This window comes from Mercenaria mercenaria, chromosome 18 (genome assembly GCF_021730395.1).
Source record: "Mercenaria mercenaria strain notata chromosome 18, MADL_Memer_1, whole genome shotgun sequence".
Classification (NCBI taxonomy): Eukaryota; Metazoa; Mollusca; class Bivalvia; order Venerida; family Veneridae; genus Mercenaria; species Mercenaria mercenaria.
In genome coordinates, this window is record NC_069378.1 from 33,032,380 (window position 1) to 33,050,365 (window position 17,986).

The following is a 17,986-nucleotide window of genomic DNA, read 5'->3' on the forward strand; positions in this document are numbered from 1 at the left end:
AAATGGCGCGTGGAGAAAGCGCCACTTCCGGTAAACGACTCTTACGAGATCTCGTTTTTTTGTCACGGGAGGTTGGCGAGATTTGCTCTTTATGCCTTTCAAGTTGCCAATCTATTTATTTTTTATAGCTCTTTGATATTTTACTAACCCAAAATGGCGGATCGATAACACGAAATAATATGGCAGACATGAAAAATCGCTATTTTAAGTGAAACAAGTAAGTTAACAACATCATTTTTGCATGTCCTAACATATATATTTGATTCCTCTTAAATACTTCCGTAATCCTAGCCTATTCTCGTAGGGTTGTCTAGAAATACGGAACTTCCGTAATCCTAGAATCAAAGGGTACCGTAACCCTAGCCACTGCCACACAATAAACCGCCCTTGGATTAAATACTCTCTTCATAGAAGGATTTCCCGCAAGAAATGAAAGTGACAGAATGTTGTTAGTTTTAATTTCTTTGTCACTTTTCGCTGTGATAAACACATCTCCAACACGGAATAACCTGCAGCATGTTATGGGACATTTGCAGAAAAGTGAGTATTGGGCTATTCCAGAAAATATCCACCCCCCCATGTGGAAGCAGTTTTTTCGGAGAAAATTACCCCCCTCCTGGAGACATTATACCCCCCTCTCCCCCTTCCACACCCCGGTTACCTCAAAATACCCCCCTCCCCTTCCTCCCAATTAGATCCCTCCAAATACCCCCCCCCCTCCCCTCCTCTCGGGTTATTTCAGAAAATAACACCCCCCTCCCCTCCCATCGGGCTATTTCAGAAAATATCCTCCCCCCCCCCCCTCCTAGAGACATTTTACCCCCCTCCCCCTTCCACACCCTGGCTACCTCAAAATACCCCCCCTCCCCTTCCTCCCAATAGGATCCCTCCAAATACCCCCCTCCTCTCCGGTTATTTCAGAAAATATCGCCCCCCCCCACCCCTCCTGGTGACATTTTACCCCCCCTTCCCCTTCCACAACCCGGTTACCTCAAAATACCCCCCTCCCCTTCCTCCCAATTGGATCCCTCCAAATACCCCCCACCTCCTCTCCTCTCCGGTTATTTCAGAAAATATCCCCCCCCCCCCCCTCCCATCGGGCTATTTCAGAAAATATCCCCCCCCCCCTCCTGGAGACATTTTACCCCCCCCCCCCTCCCCCTTCCACACCCTGGCTACCCCAAAATATCCCCCTCCCCTTCCTCCCAATAAGATTCCGCCAAATACCTCCCCCCACCCCCCACATCGGGCTATTTCAGAAAATACCCCTTCCCCCTTCCATACCCCGGTCAATACAGTATTCAATTCATAGATCTCAAGCATTTGCGACCCCACCCCCATGTAGTTCTTCAAATTCTTCAACTCCCCTTAGAAGTGTTTCATCACCATTTCCTAGCTACCAGCCAAACAGTTCCCACCCCCACTTGCCACCACAAAAACAATGCAGTCTGAAAGACAGCTAAATCCCCCGTCACTGTTATAGTGAAAGGGTAAACCTTTGACCTTGAGCTGTGACCTTGGCCTTGAACTGACATGGCTGACCCATGAATTCTGCACATCATCTTGATGAGGTGGTCATTTGACCCAAGTTTCATGAAAATCCTTTAAGGGGTAAGGGGTTTAGAGCATCATAAAGAGCTCAAACCTTTGACCTCGAGTTGTGACCTTGACCTAGAACTGACATGGCTGACTGATACATGTGTTCTTGATAAGGTGATCATTTGACCCAAGTTTGATATAAAAATCCTTCACCTGGGTTTAAGAGATACAGAGCGAACACAAAATGGATGGCCCAAACCTTTGACCTTGAGTTGTGACCTTGACCTTGAGCCGACATGGCTGACTCATGGGTTCTGCACATCGTCTTGATGAGGTGATCATTTGACCCAAGTTTCATGATTATAATTCAAGGGGTTTAGGAGATACAGAGTGGACACGAAATGGAAGGCTCAAACCTTTGACCCCAAGTTGTGACCTTGACCTTGAGCCGGCATGGTTGACTCATGATTTCTGCATATCGCCTTGATGAGGTGACTATTTGTCCCAAGGCTCAAACCTTTGACCTTGAGTTGTGACCTTGACCTTGAGCTGACATTGCTGACTCGTGAGTTCTGCACATTGTCTTGATGAGAAGATCTTTTGATCCAAGATTCATGATTATCCTTGAAGGGGCTTAGGAGATACTGAGCGGACACAAAATGGAAGGCCCAAACCTTTGACCTTGAGTTGTGACCTTGACCTTGAGCCGACATGGCTGACTCATGGGTTCTGCACATCGTCTTGATGAGGTGATCATTTGACCCAAGTTTCATGATTATAATTCAAGGGGTTTAAGAGATACAGAGTGGACACGAAATGGAAGGCTCAAACCTTGGACCTCGAGTTGTGACCTTGACCTAGAACTGACATGGCTGACTCATGGGTTCTGCATATCGTCTTGATGAGGTTATCATTTGACCCAAGTTTCATGAAAATCCTTAAGGGGTTTAGGAGATACAGAGCGGACACAAAATCTTACGGAAGGATGGAGACCATTCCTTAACTCCCCACCACTTGCGGCGGGGGATTAAAAAGATTAGTGCTTTCACACTGTTGACCAAATTCTCCGCCTACCATATCCAAGAGTCTAGCCCCTCCCTGGCTGACCTAGTGTGGTATCTTCTTGCTACATAGTTGGGCAATGATAAACTACCTGCTCACACGACCCCAGGACAGATGTCCTCCACTCCGCCACCCACCTGGTTTCTGCTAATGGCAAAACAATATTCATGCTAAAATGTGCTCCACATCCCTTGTCTATACAGTATTCAGTTCATAGACCTCACCCAACATGCCTGCATTTGTCCCCCTACTTTCTGCTTACCTCAAAATACACGCCCCACTTAACTGGCCACCCCCTGAATTAAACTGCTTCCGCACAACCGATTAGTTCTCACTTCTTCAAAATGTCCCTGTCCTAAAGGGTGCTTCCAGACATTTGTTCAATACCCCCTCCTACCATCCAAATAATCCAGCCCCTCCCCTAACCCTGGTGTGGTTTGTCCTTTCTACATGAAATGGTAAACTACTTACCCCCTCCCCTCCCTATTATCATCACCTCCACCCACCTGGTTTCTGCTTGCCACAAAATAATACCCCACTCACACTTGAAAGTGCAAACTCCACCCTTTCACATATAGTAAATTACCTTGGTAAACTAGATGCCCATGGGCAACATGTCGAGCCCGCCCTTTGACCTCTAACTATGACCTTGACCTTCGAGATAGAGTCCGTCTCATTGGGTTAAACGTTCATACCAAATATAAACAAGATTCCTCAATGCATGTCAAAGTTATGGGCCGGACAAGATCTGACATGAACTTTGACCTCCAACTGTGACCTTGACCTTTGAGATAGGAATCTGGGGTTTGCGCATGACACTCCGTCTCACTGAGGTTAACATTCAAGCCAAATATAAACAAGATTGCTCCATGCATGTCAAAGTTATGGTCCGGACAAACAAATCCGGATGCACGCACATACACCAAACAGCCATTTGGACAACTATGTCTTCGCTTCCGCAAGCGCGTTCGACAAAAAGTATGTAAGCAAGAGATAAAAATCAGCTCTTTAATATGTAAGAGATTTGTTTACAGTAAGCAGTCTTGTTATAACTGGAACATAAATAGACATATACACAACACATAATTATACACCCTGCATAGGGTGTAGCTCTCATTATGCACAGTACGTATATGCATAATATAAAAATACAGGTATGTTTGTTGCCAAAACAAGAGTTACTAAATTAAAGCATCTTTAATGCAAGCAGGAACTTTATATATATATATATAATATATAAGGCTCAAGACCCTATTATATGCCACAAAATGCATCAGAATGCACCATTTTTTTTTTATCTAATTCTCCAAAATTGGCAATAATAGGGGGATGCTTTTAGCAGTTAAAATATTCAAAAATTTGACCTTTTAAGTGTACTAAGTCCCCTTGATATCCAACAAAATGCATCAGAATGCACCATTTTTGATCTAAGTTTCCCAAATTTCCCAGGAAACTGGCCCTGGTGCCACCAGCAGAACGGGGAAACCTCCTCCCCCCACTCAGCTCTTGCATATCATTTTTGAAGCTCTGGCTATGCCTATGCCTTGCAGTGTTTTTTTCCAAATTACAAAATAAAATTCTGTAAAATGTTATATGAAACCCAATACATTTGAAACGCAAGGCAGCAATCTAAATTAAGTTAATTACTCAAAGTAATACTTGGACATTTTTAAAGTATCACCTTCTTTAACACTTCCAAATCTGGACATAATTTTTTCCAGTTCTAACATCCTTGGCCAGATTCTCAATTCAGTGGAAGAAAACACAGCTCTGTGGATTCCTTCCATTAAAGTAATGGATTATAATGATACAATCTGCAATGTCAGCAAAAACCTACACCCCTACATAAAATGAAGTTTCAAGAATCAGTTTTCAAGCCCTGTTTGCTAGCATTGTATATATACATGTATATTTAAGTTAAATAGTTCATCCCTTATGAGTAAAAGTATTGTGATTGCACTCATTCTCTGGCTTGTATCCAATTTAAAAAGTGAGTTTTGAGTTAAAAAAAGCATGTTTTGAGGTAGGAAAGGAGTGTTTCGAAGTTTCTTGATAAAATCAGAGGCAATATACGTCTGTGTGCTGGGACTGGTACTTCTAAAATGAATTATATTTCTGCTGTTTATCAGTTCTAGGACTTAACCTTGCATCTTATTTAGCACAGAGTAAAATGAGTAAAATGTTATAAAATCTTTCTGCCATTAAATCCTCTATAATACCACTTTCTGAATCTAATGACTTGACAAAATAGTAAGTAATTACATACATGTGTAAGTAAGTAACGACTTTATTTATAGTGGATGACATATTTCGCAGAGCCAATTTACAATATGGTCCACTGTATAAATATGTACAAGTACAATACCACATGATTATAAACAAAAACAAGAGAAAATTTTACAAAACATGACAGCAACTGTTATGATATAATCCATTATTAACTACAATTACAACAAAAGCAATATGAACTGAAATAAATTATATACATGTATAAACAAACAAAAATATTCTAAGTAAAGTTAAAAGTCTGTACATGTAGAAACTTAAAGAATTTGGTAGGCAGTATTTTCTGATAGTAATTTTGGTTGAGAAAAGTGCCATTGAAGATAGGATTGTTTGAATGCATTGTGAATGCATGCCATGACAGTTGTTACTCCATCTCCACTAAATCCATGCATGTAATTTTATGACTATTTAATGGACATAAGTTAACCAAAAGCTGTTTATTAAGACAAGGAGCTAATAGATATGACAGGCCTTACTGCCTCTGCTATAATCCAGTGATTTCTTGTCTGCAGAAACAAGTCTGATCAATACATGATTTTATAGTTTAAACTATGATACATATTTAAAAACCATTCAATGTTAATATATAAATGTCTGTGTACAAAATTAATAGTTTTAAATCGGAGTCATCACAAATATTTTATTATATACCTATATAAATTCTGTAAAAAATCGGCTTGTATTTCACAATCAAATATGAACAGACAGACAAAAATTCCGTATTGTACCTTTTAAATTCCGTATTGTACCTTCTGTATTGTATGCTGCCAGACTTTTTCCATTAATATGCATAACCTGACACAGTTCTATAAATAACGCACATAAAAACTTCACTAAGTTCCATTTAATATCGATAAACATTGAAGATTTCGTTCAAGAACAAAACAAGAATCAAAATGGTAAAGGTATATATTAAAAGGGTCATTATAACAGTAGCTGGATCTGGGACTTTGTATTCGGCTCTTGTGGATTTTGCAAGGTCGGATCACACTCGGCACTTGCGCGGCTCGTGAGATCCGATCTGGCAAAATCCACTCGAGCCGAATACTGCATCCCAGATCAAGCTACTGTTAAAAATCGGCTTGTATTTCACAATTAAATATGAACAGACAGACAAAAATTCCGTATTGTACCTTTAAAATTCCGTATTGTACCTTCTGTATTGTGTGCTGCCAGACTTTTTCCATTAATATGCATAACCTGACACAGTTCTATAAATAACGCACATAAAAACTTCACTAAGTTCCATTTAATATCGATAAACATTGAAGATTTCGTTCAAGAACTAAACAAGAATCAAAATGGTAAAGGTATATAATAAAAGGGTCATTATAACAGTAGCTGGATCTGGGACTTTGTATTCGGCTCTTGAGGATTTTGCAAGGTCGGATCACACTCTGCGCTTGTGCGCCTTGTGAGATCCGATCTGGCAAAATCCACTCGAGCCGAATACTGCATCCCAGATCAAGCTACTGTTATAATAACCCTATTATATTGTATGAATTGAAATAGTAATTTAATTTATTTTTTATTTTAAAATATTATGAATATAGTGCTCTGTTCTAAACAAATATAAATTTATTCTTAATGCAACATAAAATTACTGTAATTTATAGCTGTATAAAATATGAAAAAGGGCTGTGTGTAAGAAAAAAACATTGAATACATGGTATAAAATTTTACATACAATCCAACTTCATTCGCTTCAACTGAACACCCGCTTTTACTACGTCCATGGCTTGAATTTCTCTGGGCGCAGCCAGTTTGAGCAAACAGAATTGAGCTGTATTGTATTTCGTTGAACAATGATCAAATTACATAATAACAGGGTTATAATATAATATAACAGTAGCTCGATCTGGGATTTTGTATTTGGTTGGAGTGGATTTTTGCCAGATGGGATCTCAAGAGGTGCGCAAGCGCCGAGTATGATCCAACCTTGCAAAATCCATGAGAGCGGATACAAAATCCCAGATCTAGCTACTGTTATATAATGACCCCTTTTATTATATACCTCTACCTTTTTATTTGTTGTTTTGTTATTGAACGAAATCTCCAATGTTTATCGATATTAAAATGGAACTAAGTGAAGTTTCCATGTGCGCTATTTATAGAACTGTGTCAGGTCATGCATATTAATGAAAGTAGTCTGGTAGCATACAATACGGAAGGTACAATACGGAATTGTTTCTGCCTGTTCATATTTAATTGTGAAATACAAGCCGATTTTTTACAGCATTTATATAGGTATATAATAAAAGTTCATATTGCTACATCTTGATATCAAAATTTTCAAAACAGCAACATCTACATTAAAGATACGTGTTCTTTTTCCCTTCAAAAACTATGTGATATCATCATTCATAATGCAGATAGTACAGATCCTAAATATATGTCATTCTTAATAGTACAGATAAGAAATAATGTCTTTTTATGTCCCTGAAGGTGTGTATATTAAAATCGCACTGTCCGCGTGTGTGCGTCCGTGTAAATTCTTTGAAATAATTTGGCATAAATGTTCACCATAATCAGACAGGCAAGACCCAGACCCTTAGCTCCAAGGTCAAGGTCACACTTACAGGTCAAATGTTAACAGGGTCTATTTCGTGTCTGGTCCATAACTCTGTCACATGAAGAGACTTTTGAAATAAATTGGCATAAATGTTCCCCATAATGAGATGGACATGTCATGCGCAAGATCCAGACCCCTAGCTCTAAGGTCAAGGTCACACTCAGAAGTTAAAGGTTAACACAGTCTGTTTCTTCAATATTCATAGGGGATTTGAAAATGATTTGACACAATTGTTAACCATATTGAGAAGGTGTGTCGCGCTTATGACCTGGGTCTCTCAGGTCAAGGTCACAAATGAATTTATATATATTTGTGAAAGCACTAGCCGATTCTGAATCGTTTTTATACAAAACTATATGTTAGTCTCTAGGAAAACTTGCACCATAATGTTCCACAGCATTCCTTCCTGATGCACACAAATTTATTGACTGCAGTTTTTACACTCCCTTTTCTTCGCAGAGCTGTTGCATGAAATGAGGATTTCTTTCTTTCGAGTAGTGAGTTTCGAGTTTTAAAAAAGTGAGTTTCGAGTTAAAAAAGTGAGTTTCGAGTTAAAGAAAGTGAGTTTCGAGTTAAAAGAAAGTGAGTTTCGAGTTAAATTAAAAAGTGAGTTTCGAGTTAAAAAAGTGAGTTTCGAGTTGAAATGTTTAAAATGAGTTACGAGTTAAAAAAGTGAGTTTCGAGTTAAAAAAGTGAGTTTCGAGTTAAAAAAAGTGAGTTTCGAGTTAAAAAAATGTGAGTTTCGACTTATATTTTAAAAACGTGAATATCACGTTAAATTCTAATAACGAGTTATAAAATACTTAATGAGTTTAAATAAACAGTCTGCAATATAAAACAAAATAAATATTTAACGGGAAATACATTTTTGCTGGTTCGTGATGCATACTCTTGAGACAGAAGTGCAGTACATTCCGAAGGCTAATATAGTATACAACTATTTTATACTCTCTAATAAGACACTATTACATCGTCTATCAAAGCAAATCTTTTAAGAGACGACTGTTTAAAGTGTTCAAACAGTTATATAATTTCACCCGCTTATGATTTTAATAATATTTATTCTGTCATTTATTTGCATTGTATCATCTGCTGATTTGTATAAGACATAAATCTTAAATCTAAATAAATTCTTTCGTTCTTTTCTGTTCTATTCTGCTAATATCCATGCCAAAACTGAACTGCCACTACTAGCACATTTGACATCTCCCAATGATCAGACAATGTTCGATTCTGACGATAAAGGGTGTTTAAAATAACGGTTGTTTGGCCATTAGTTAATGAACAAATGGGTGAATCATCTGATAATTAAATTTAGTAGACAAGATGTTTTGGTTCCTCGCACCATTTTGGTCATTTGAGTGCAACTTGTCAATACTTACGAACAACAACTGTTATCCCCGTTCCGGATCTGGGATAATATGATGTGGGGAAGTGATAAATAAATTTTGTAGTCTAGGTATATACATACTGAATAGTTTTTGTAAGACTGCTTTTATATTGTTCCAAGTATGTGAAAAATAATCCTACAAAGTTTTATGAAACAGGCTCAAGAACATCTTTTTAGTTTTAAATATATCAATTAGAAAACATAAACACAATGATAAATATTTTTGTAATATATAACATAACAAGATATTACATACTAAAATGATTTACATGCATATATTTATCAAGAATAAAGATTAGGTCGCTTAACATATCAACCACTAGTTCTCCATTGACAACGAAGATGGGCCACAAAGAGAAAAGACTCTGAATGGCAGTTATGTGGGATGGATGTGTTGTGGATGAAGTCTTGATGAGTAAGAAACAATACTGAGAAACACAGTCAAGTAAAAGTAAAAACTGTCAAAAGTAAAAATATAAAACAGGACTCATCTCAAAAAAAATTTAAGAACTGCAACAAAGATGGAGGGAGTTGTGAAGGGACATTTAGAGACTAAGTGAAAACCATTACTTCCTTCCAGATAGACAGATGAACAGACAAATGCCGGCGCCAGTAGTGGGGTGGTGGAGGGTTTCAGAGCTCTGCAACAGCTCTCGTGACTTTATCACAGGAAGTGAAAAGAAAACTTAGATGCTAATTAATTTTTGTGTTAGAAAACTACCAAATATTCTAAAATGCCATCCCCCCCCCCCCCCCCCCCCCCCCCGCCGCGACCACAGTGAATATTAGTTTTATTACTCATCCATAAATTGAACATCAGCTTGATTAAACCAAACACACATTAATAGTTCAACTGAACAGTTAAGAGGTCAGCTAAGGATAGTAGGGACACAGCCTTTAATTACAATTCCCAAAGAGATGCATTCATTGCATGCAAATATTCAGCTATATTGCAGCAGATAAACTTATTAATGAAATTATGCATTAGTTTTAAAACTAAGTGTTAAAGTTGACTTTAAGTAATCTGATTACAGAAAAAACCTGGTTGTTATCATTTAGTTACACCATTTTCTTCAGTGCAAATCCCTATTTCAAATGGCATGTTCTAATCTCTGGCATAAGATGAATGATGGCTAATTAATGATTCTCCAGAGGACTGGTTTCTCATTCTGTTTGACCTGCAGCAAATAAACAATACAGGTTAATACTGCCTGTTACTGTAATTGTATATTTACATTTTATGTCATTCATTTCTATATGTACAATAAAATCTAGCCTGGTCTAGCCTGGCCTGGCCTGGCCTGGCCCGGCCTACTCGAAAATTTGGCTCATCGGGCCAGGCCGGGCCAGGCCAGGCCGGGCCAGGCCAGGCCGGGCCAGGCCAGGCCAGAGTTTAGAACATGCCGTATTCGGTAGACAGATTTTTCACAATTTACCCTCAGTAATCACCTCTGTGTTTTTGTGGTATCAGTTAGTAAATCCATGCTATATAAGATACAAATATTATTAAGTCCTATACAGAGAAGTAGCAGATTCTGGAAATACCAGTCCCAGCACGGACCCTTGATAGATATACTTGAAACATATCTATATTGAAACACTCCATATTTTGTCCAGAAGCTCGCATTTTCTTACTCGTAGATCACTTCTTTAACTCGAAACTCACTTTTTTAGATTTAACTCGAAACTCACTTTTTTAGGTTTAACTCGAAACTCACTTTTTTTAACTCGAAACTCACTTTTTTAAGCTCGAAACTCACTTTTTTAAAGGTTCAACTCGAAACTCACTTTTTTAACTCGAAACTCACCTTTTTTAACTCGAAACTCACCTTTTTAAAGGTTCAACTCGAAACTCACTTTTTTTAACTCGAACTTTTTTTACTCGAAACTTTTTTTACTCGAAACTCACCACTCACCAAACATTAAATCTCGCATGAAATGTGTCTAAACTGTTGTGCACGTGTTTTGTCTATTTTTCTGCAGAATTGTAAAGTTAAATCACCAAAATCAATAAGGATATGTATCAATGCACCGTTAAACATCAATATCTTTAACATATTTACATGAAGAAAACATTACATTTCCAGTGCGCATGATAAAAAACAATTGGTTTGCAAGGTGAACTTATCTTCTGTTAGTTTTAAATCATATTTTGTTGCTATTATATATATAGCAAATGATAGAAAGACCTATCATAAAAAGCTGCACTTCTTTATTTTAAAGTATTATCGGCAAAGGCAGAAGCAAACAATAAAAACTGTTATTAGTTGAGCAGTATGTGGCAAAAAGATCACAAGTGGTAATTTTTGCGTTTTAGCCTTAATAAAAATGTTTTGAAACATGTTTACTAAACATGTGCTGCATGATATCATTAATTTATATCTAAAATCTGAGATGACTAATTTTCGATAAATCATGTTCAATTTAATTTATTTATTTGGGTTTACGGCGCACCAACACAGTATAGGTAATATATGGCACCAAACAGGACTATACAAATTTTGGTTTCACATCTACATTTACATCGAAAAAAGAAATGACAAGCCTTGTGGCATCTGGTGATACATACATGTATGTTTTAAAATAAAAATGTCCTTAACTCAATATAATTCTTCCAAAACTGTATTTCTGTAGAAATTGTGCTAGATCCATTATACATTTTCATACACTGACTGGCAGATTTTCAGGATATTTGGTTGAACACAACTTATAGATTTGGACATTAAATTATAAAGCGCCAGCCTAAGTTGCAAATAAATCCGGCTTAAATTGTAAAATTTTGGGGTTCTTTATCCCAAGAGGAAAGGAAAAAAGAAGTTTCTTCAATGTATCTTGGCAAAAACTGCATGTCCCTTTTATGATGCCCCTTTTGATTTGACTGTATTTCAAAAAATTATAATTTTGGGGTCGGAAGGGGCAACAAACGGCATGTTAATCTTGGCCCCCTGGCCCGATAGCCCATTTTCGACTGACCCGGGCCAGGCCAGGAAGGGCCATAATTTAAATTTTGTAAAAGGGTAAAAAGTGATTTTTTGCATCTTTAAAAAATCTGATTTTTGAATGTTTGGTTATTTCGACATTAATAAATCATTTTGAACCCCCACCTGAAAAATTTACCCCTGGGAATAAGCCTGTAGCTAACTAACTATTTGTAATTTAAAGGTGATGCCTGTTTAATTTGTTATGATATTACAGGGGGGATCTCCCCCTCAATTGACTTTGATGGTGGTTGGTTTTTTCCCCCAAGAATAGGCTTTTAAAAACTAATTTATTATTTTGCGTTGGGTTTTTTTGTATTGTCCAAAATTTTGAACTCACTCAAGAATTTCCATTCTTCCGTAAAAAAAAACGGTGCCCAAATAAAAAAAAATATAAATATTAAAACCAAATAAATAAAAAATTTCTTTACTCCCAGGTCGTACTGCAGATAAAGTTTGCTGCAAAAACGTTCGCTACCAACTGGGGACTTTTAAGTTCAAAACCGTGACTGTTTGACCATTTTTTTCATTTTTTAAAAATTTCCTCTGAAAACTTAGAATGCAGGAAAATGCACTTTCTGATTTATTTTCATTTTTTGAAAGAAATACAAAAGTATTTGGACATTCTTCTACTACAGTTTTTACCAAAAAAATTTTGTAAGAAAAAACCCCGTTTAAAAAATGAATTTATTGTTTAACGAAAACAATCGAATTGAAATCGAAACCAGGGTAAAGTGTGAAAGCGCAAACTTATCACTCGCCACTGTGTCATGGGTAAACTTTGCATGTTATTTTGGTAAATTTTAAATATTTTTGGTTAAAAATGGTGTAAAAAAAAGAGTGGCCCCTGTCAATACAACGGTCCGGACAACAACTTTAAATTTCTAAAAAAATGCTACCCCCGTTCTAGAATTGGGGATAGTATGGGGGGGGAAGCATTTAAATTTGTAGTTTGGGTTTATAATATATAATATTTTTTAAATTGTTTTATATTGATCTAAGTATGTGGAAAAAAAAATCCTTAAAAGTTTTGTAAAAAAACAGGCTCAAGAGCATTTTTTAGCTTTAAAATATATCACTTAGAAAAAACAAAAACACTCCCATTATTTTTTTTGTGCAAAAAAAATATAAATAATCAAAAAATGCCAACACCCGAAAATGAGTTAAAGGTCCCAAATGAATTTATTTTTATTACTTTTCCCATAAATTGAACATCAGCTTAACTAGACCAAAAACATTAAAAAGCAATAAACTTTAAAAGGTCAGCTAAGGATATGGGACAAACCTTAAATTAAAATTCCCCAAAAAGAGATCATGCAATATTCAGTTATTTGCGCGGAAAAATTTAATAAAAATTAGCCATTAGTTCTAAAAAAGTTTTAAAATTTGTTTTTAATAATTTGATCACAAAAAAAAAAAGGGGTGTTATCTTTTATTACACCATTTTCTTCAGTCCCAATCTGTATTTAAATGATGAATGAGGGCTAATTAATGATTCCAGGGGACGGGTTTCTCATTTTGTTTGACATGCAAATTAAAAAATCGGGTTAATACTCCTGTATTGAAATTTTTTTTTTAATTTTGCCATTCATTTCTCTTGTAAAAATAAATCTGGCCGGGCCTCCCCGGCCCCCCCCGTCGAAATTGGGTATGGGGCCCGGGCCGGGGCCGGGCCGGGGCCGGCCACCAAAGGGTTTAGAACATGCCCAAACAAACTTTAGGGTGGTCTTATCTCGAAAACTGACTGAAATATTATCACTTGATACTGGACTAGGATAACAGATGCCGTATTCACATTTTAAAAATAAAATTCAAAAAATTGTTACATGTATCATATTTTGGGGGTTGGGTTATAAACTTTAAACATTACATTTGTTTCTGAACTTTTTAAAAAATGCTAAATAAAGGAAAAATGCATGTCTCTCTTCTTTTAATCTTGATAGGGCAGTTTTAATAGGAAAAAAAAAATTTAAATAAAGTAAAACCAGGGGTTTTTTTTTAATTTTTGGGGAAAATGGTGGTGGCCTAAAGGAGGGGAAAATTCCCCGTAACCCTAAATGGGGGGAAAAATAAAAGCATTTTTTTCAAAAATTGTTCCCCTAAAAAAAATTTTACTTAAAAGCACTTGTCTGATGTACAGTTTACATTAAAGGGTACTCTAAAAAGGGTTTTTTTGGAAAGGGGTATGTTTTTTTTTTGTTTTTAGGGGTCTTTTTCAGAAAAAGGAGAAAATAACACATTTTTTTGGACGGGGAATGGGCCAATTTCAGAAAAAAATTACTGAAAAACATAATATCTATATTTTTCAGTGAAAAATTTTATAACTCGTGTTTAATTTAAAAAATGTAACTGAAATAATACATATTAAAAAATTTCCATCACCCACCACAAGTTGGATAATAACTTGGTTGTTTTCCAAAAATTTTTTAACAGGCGTAAAATGTGCGGGTCAAAATGATCCTTTTAAATTTTAAATGCGCAAAATCACCATTTCAGCCCTTTGGCCCTTAAACTCTACAGGGCCGGGAAATTTTACTGCATGGTAAAAAAAAATTAATTGCTTCACGTTGGCAGGAGCCTAGTTGTTTTATACTGTTGGGAAACTAGAAAGGAATTATTACAAATTTGCTACTGCATGTATTGTGAATTTGGGCTGACTTCAAGGGCCCTGTAACAGAACCCCCCAAATGGCTTTAATTAGGGGAATAAAATAAAAAGTATTTATTGTGTTAGGGACCCCTTTTTTTTTCGGGGGCCTGGATTTTTTTTTTAAAGAAAAACATTCGACTCTGATTCTGAAAACGATTCTGGATTACATATAAAAACATTCTGGCCCCTAAATCACTAAAAAAAAATTTTGGCTTTCCATTTTTTTGAAACCCATTTCTTTGTTTTGAACCTTAAGGTTTTTTTTTAAATTTTTATAAGTTTTTCTTGAAGATAGTAAATTATTATTATTAAATATAAAAACTAAACGCATCTCCAGCCACCTTAAATATTAAACTGCTGAGAAGAGTGAAAAATTGATTTAAAAGATTTACCTGTATGGTGAAAATTTTTAAAAAATTTTAAATTTACTATAAAGATAATTATAACAGTAATTTTTTATTCTGTAACTTATCTGTAACATGGACAGAGCAGTACCCCCTTTTGAGTGTCATTTTTCTCCTTCTACTGAAACACTATGACTGTCAAAAATATTGTCATTTTTATAAATCGGATAAAATATTCGTACCAGGGGCACCTGATTGGGGGGTAACAAGGCTATTTCGAGTTACCCCCAACGCGGTGCCTTTGGGGACGATTTTTTTATCCAATCGTAAACACGACTGATTTTTTTTTCATACGTTTACTAATTAACTTAATTTTTATTTTTGCTACCGTATTTTAAAAATAATAGAATAAATAAAAAAAATCAAAATCTTCTTTGTAGCACTCTTTCTTTGGTGGTATGAAATACAAGCCGGAAATTAAGTCTGAAAGCGGGGTTGACGTCATGACATTTCAGTGACGCACTTAAAATTCCACTTTGTTTTGCGTTCTGCATTCTTCCCGAAAATAGTTTTGAATAAAGAAATATACTATAAAAACAGAGAAAAAACAATAAAGGTACCCAGCCCCCTGAATTTTTCGTATTTGACTAAACTATAAACATTGCAGAATTTCTAGTTGCAAAAACGCATGGAGTCTTGCATGGGGGGTGCCGTGGATTTTCCGGCATGTGAAAAAAATGGAATGCCAGCCCAGTGTCAGAAAATTTTACCCTTAAAATTTAATATCTGCTTTTTGTTCTGCGAAGAAAACTTGCATCAATTTTAACCAAATTTTCTAAGTAAAAAAAGGGGACATTTTTTCCTGCAATACATGTCGGGTTAGGGATTGATCCAGGGGTCAAAAGGGGACATTTTGCTCAAATACATGTCAGAGTTATAGAATTTGCCCCGTGAGGTTGGTAATTATCTAGAAAAATAAAAAAAGTTTCAAAGTATATGTTTTTGGTAATAGCTGTATTATTTGCCGAAAAACTTTAACCGGGAATTTCAAAGCCCAAGGGGTTAAAATTTTGGCCAAATGCAGGTCAGAGTTAGGGGAAATTGTTGCTATCAAAAGTTTTATCCCCCGAAGACATAAATTTTTCAATTAAATTTTGCATTTTTTGGGGAGATAGAAATTTGCATAAAAAACTTTAACCATGATTTTCTAATCTAAAAGGGGGGTAAAATTTTTGCTCAAAATACGTCAGATTTTGGGACTTCCCCAGTGGGGTTGAATTGACCTAGAAAAAAAAATAAGTTTCAAAGTATATGCCTTAAATGATACTGATGTCTTGCATGCAAACTTCCAAAGGTTTTGGAGCCGACGCCAGGGTGGTAAAAATAGCTGAATTCTTTGAAATCTTGAGCAAAAAAAAAATTTGGGTTTCTCATATATAACATATTGCCCATTTTGTCTTGATTTGATCATTTTGAAGCAGTTGTTTTGATTTTTTTGAAATTTTTTAATTCCATTCCGATCTTGCAGATTGTCCTACCGTCAAATCTTGATCATATTTAATTCCATTTTACCCTTAAACAAACATTTGAGTAAATGTTATAAAACTTTTCCCTTTCAATAAAAAGTAGTAAAAAGAGCAAATTCATGTGTTTCGGTAGCATTATAGTTTGTCAGTAAATTTAAATAATTAAGCCTTCTTAAAAACCCCGTTCCGTGGGTTTTAAATTTGTTGTGTGATGCAACCCTGATTACAATAGGTAAAAAAAAATTAAAAGGCATGTGCCACACTGAAGCACGCAAAAAACCCCAGGACTGGTATTCTGTATGAATTTTTATAAAAAGATCTATTTTTTCGGGGCCCTTTCAAGGGTTTCATGCTTTTTCTGACAATTTAAGGTTAAAAAGGTAGGCCTGGAGCATCTTTAAAAATTAGCATTTTTTTCCCGTAACAAAACAATTTTTTTTGAAAAAACAATCTGGGGGCCGACCTTAGTTAAAGTTTTTCTGCATTTTTTAGATACTCATGTGTAAAAATTTTCTTATATCAAAATTTTTTTAATGAAATAAATAATGGGGAAACAAAATAAAGAAAAATACTTTTTAAAATTTAAAAAAAAATATCAAAATCATTATTGTATTGTTATGTAACTAAGAGTCTCGGGAAAAAAAGAGTTTTTTTTGTATTATACTGAAACAGGAACATAACAACAAAAATTTTTTAAACTGGTGATTTTGATAATCAGGAATGGATTCAATATTTTTTTAATGTCCTTTACCAATGCTGCAAGTAAACTGTTAAAAACCAGGGTCTTTTCACCCTAAAATTGGGAAACATTGCAATGGGTTGTATGTAACTAACCCCTGGTTGACCCAGTGCCGTAAAGAAACTTTAAAAAGAAGTCGAAAATGAAGTCCTGTAAGTAAACCAATTTGGCCAACCCTTCAAAATTTTTTTTTCTTATGCGTACTTCCCAAAAGGATTTTTGCAACCCTTTTAAAAAATTTATTTATGTTTTAAAACAAAAAACCACTTTAAATAATTTCGGTAAGATGAAAAAATTTATTCTGTTCATTTATAACTTCTGTTCATTTGAAAATGTATGACTATTTCTCTTGTGCTATTTGCATATTATTTTGGGTTTTTTATACTATAAACATTGTTATTATGTTTTAAAGCTAATAAATGTTTTTATTTTTTTAATAAGAGTGTAATTATATTTGATATCTTTATTTGTTATCTTATTAGTTTATATATTAAAAGTGTAATAACATTAAATTTAGATGCAACACGGGTTAAAATTCCTACTAAAAAAAGTACTCCGTGGAATTATAAAACTTGCAGATCTAATTTCAGAAGTAAGGTTTAAATTTCTTTATTACAAAAGTTGTAAAATCCCTTTTGCTTTTTTTAAAAAAGGTATCGTACATCTTTTTATCTATTCGTGTTTCATTAAAATTTTTTACAAACACAAAAAGTTTTTATTATAAATTTTATAATATGTAACAAACAATGATTAAAAAAAATTTTTTTATATACTATATAGGGTTAATTCGCAGGGTTTATTTTCGCTATATTCGCGGGGGCCCTTTTCAGCGCGAAATCTAAAAAAACCGTGAATTTTTTTTTTTCCCTTATTCACATTTCACCAAGGAAGCCACTCCACT

General features: G+C 35.3%; 1 protein-coding gene across 1 annotated transcript in view; it reads left to right on the forward strand.

Annotated features, from left to right (window-relative positions):
• The first annotated feature begins 303 nt into the window (after positions 1 to 303).
• The window catches only part of LOC123537927 (uncharacterized), a 129,798-nt gene continuing 112,115 nt past the window's right edge, over positions 304 to 17,986 (forward strand). The window contains exon 1 of the mRNA XM_045321859.2: positions 304 to 540. Coding sequence (XP_045177794.2) covers positions 444 to 540 — 97 coding nt within the window. The 5' untranslated portion in view covers positions 304 to 443. The remainder of the gene's footprint in view (positions 541 to 17,986) is intronic.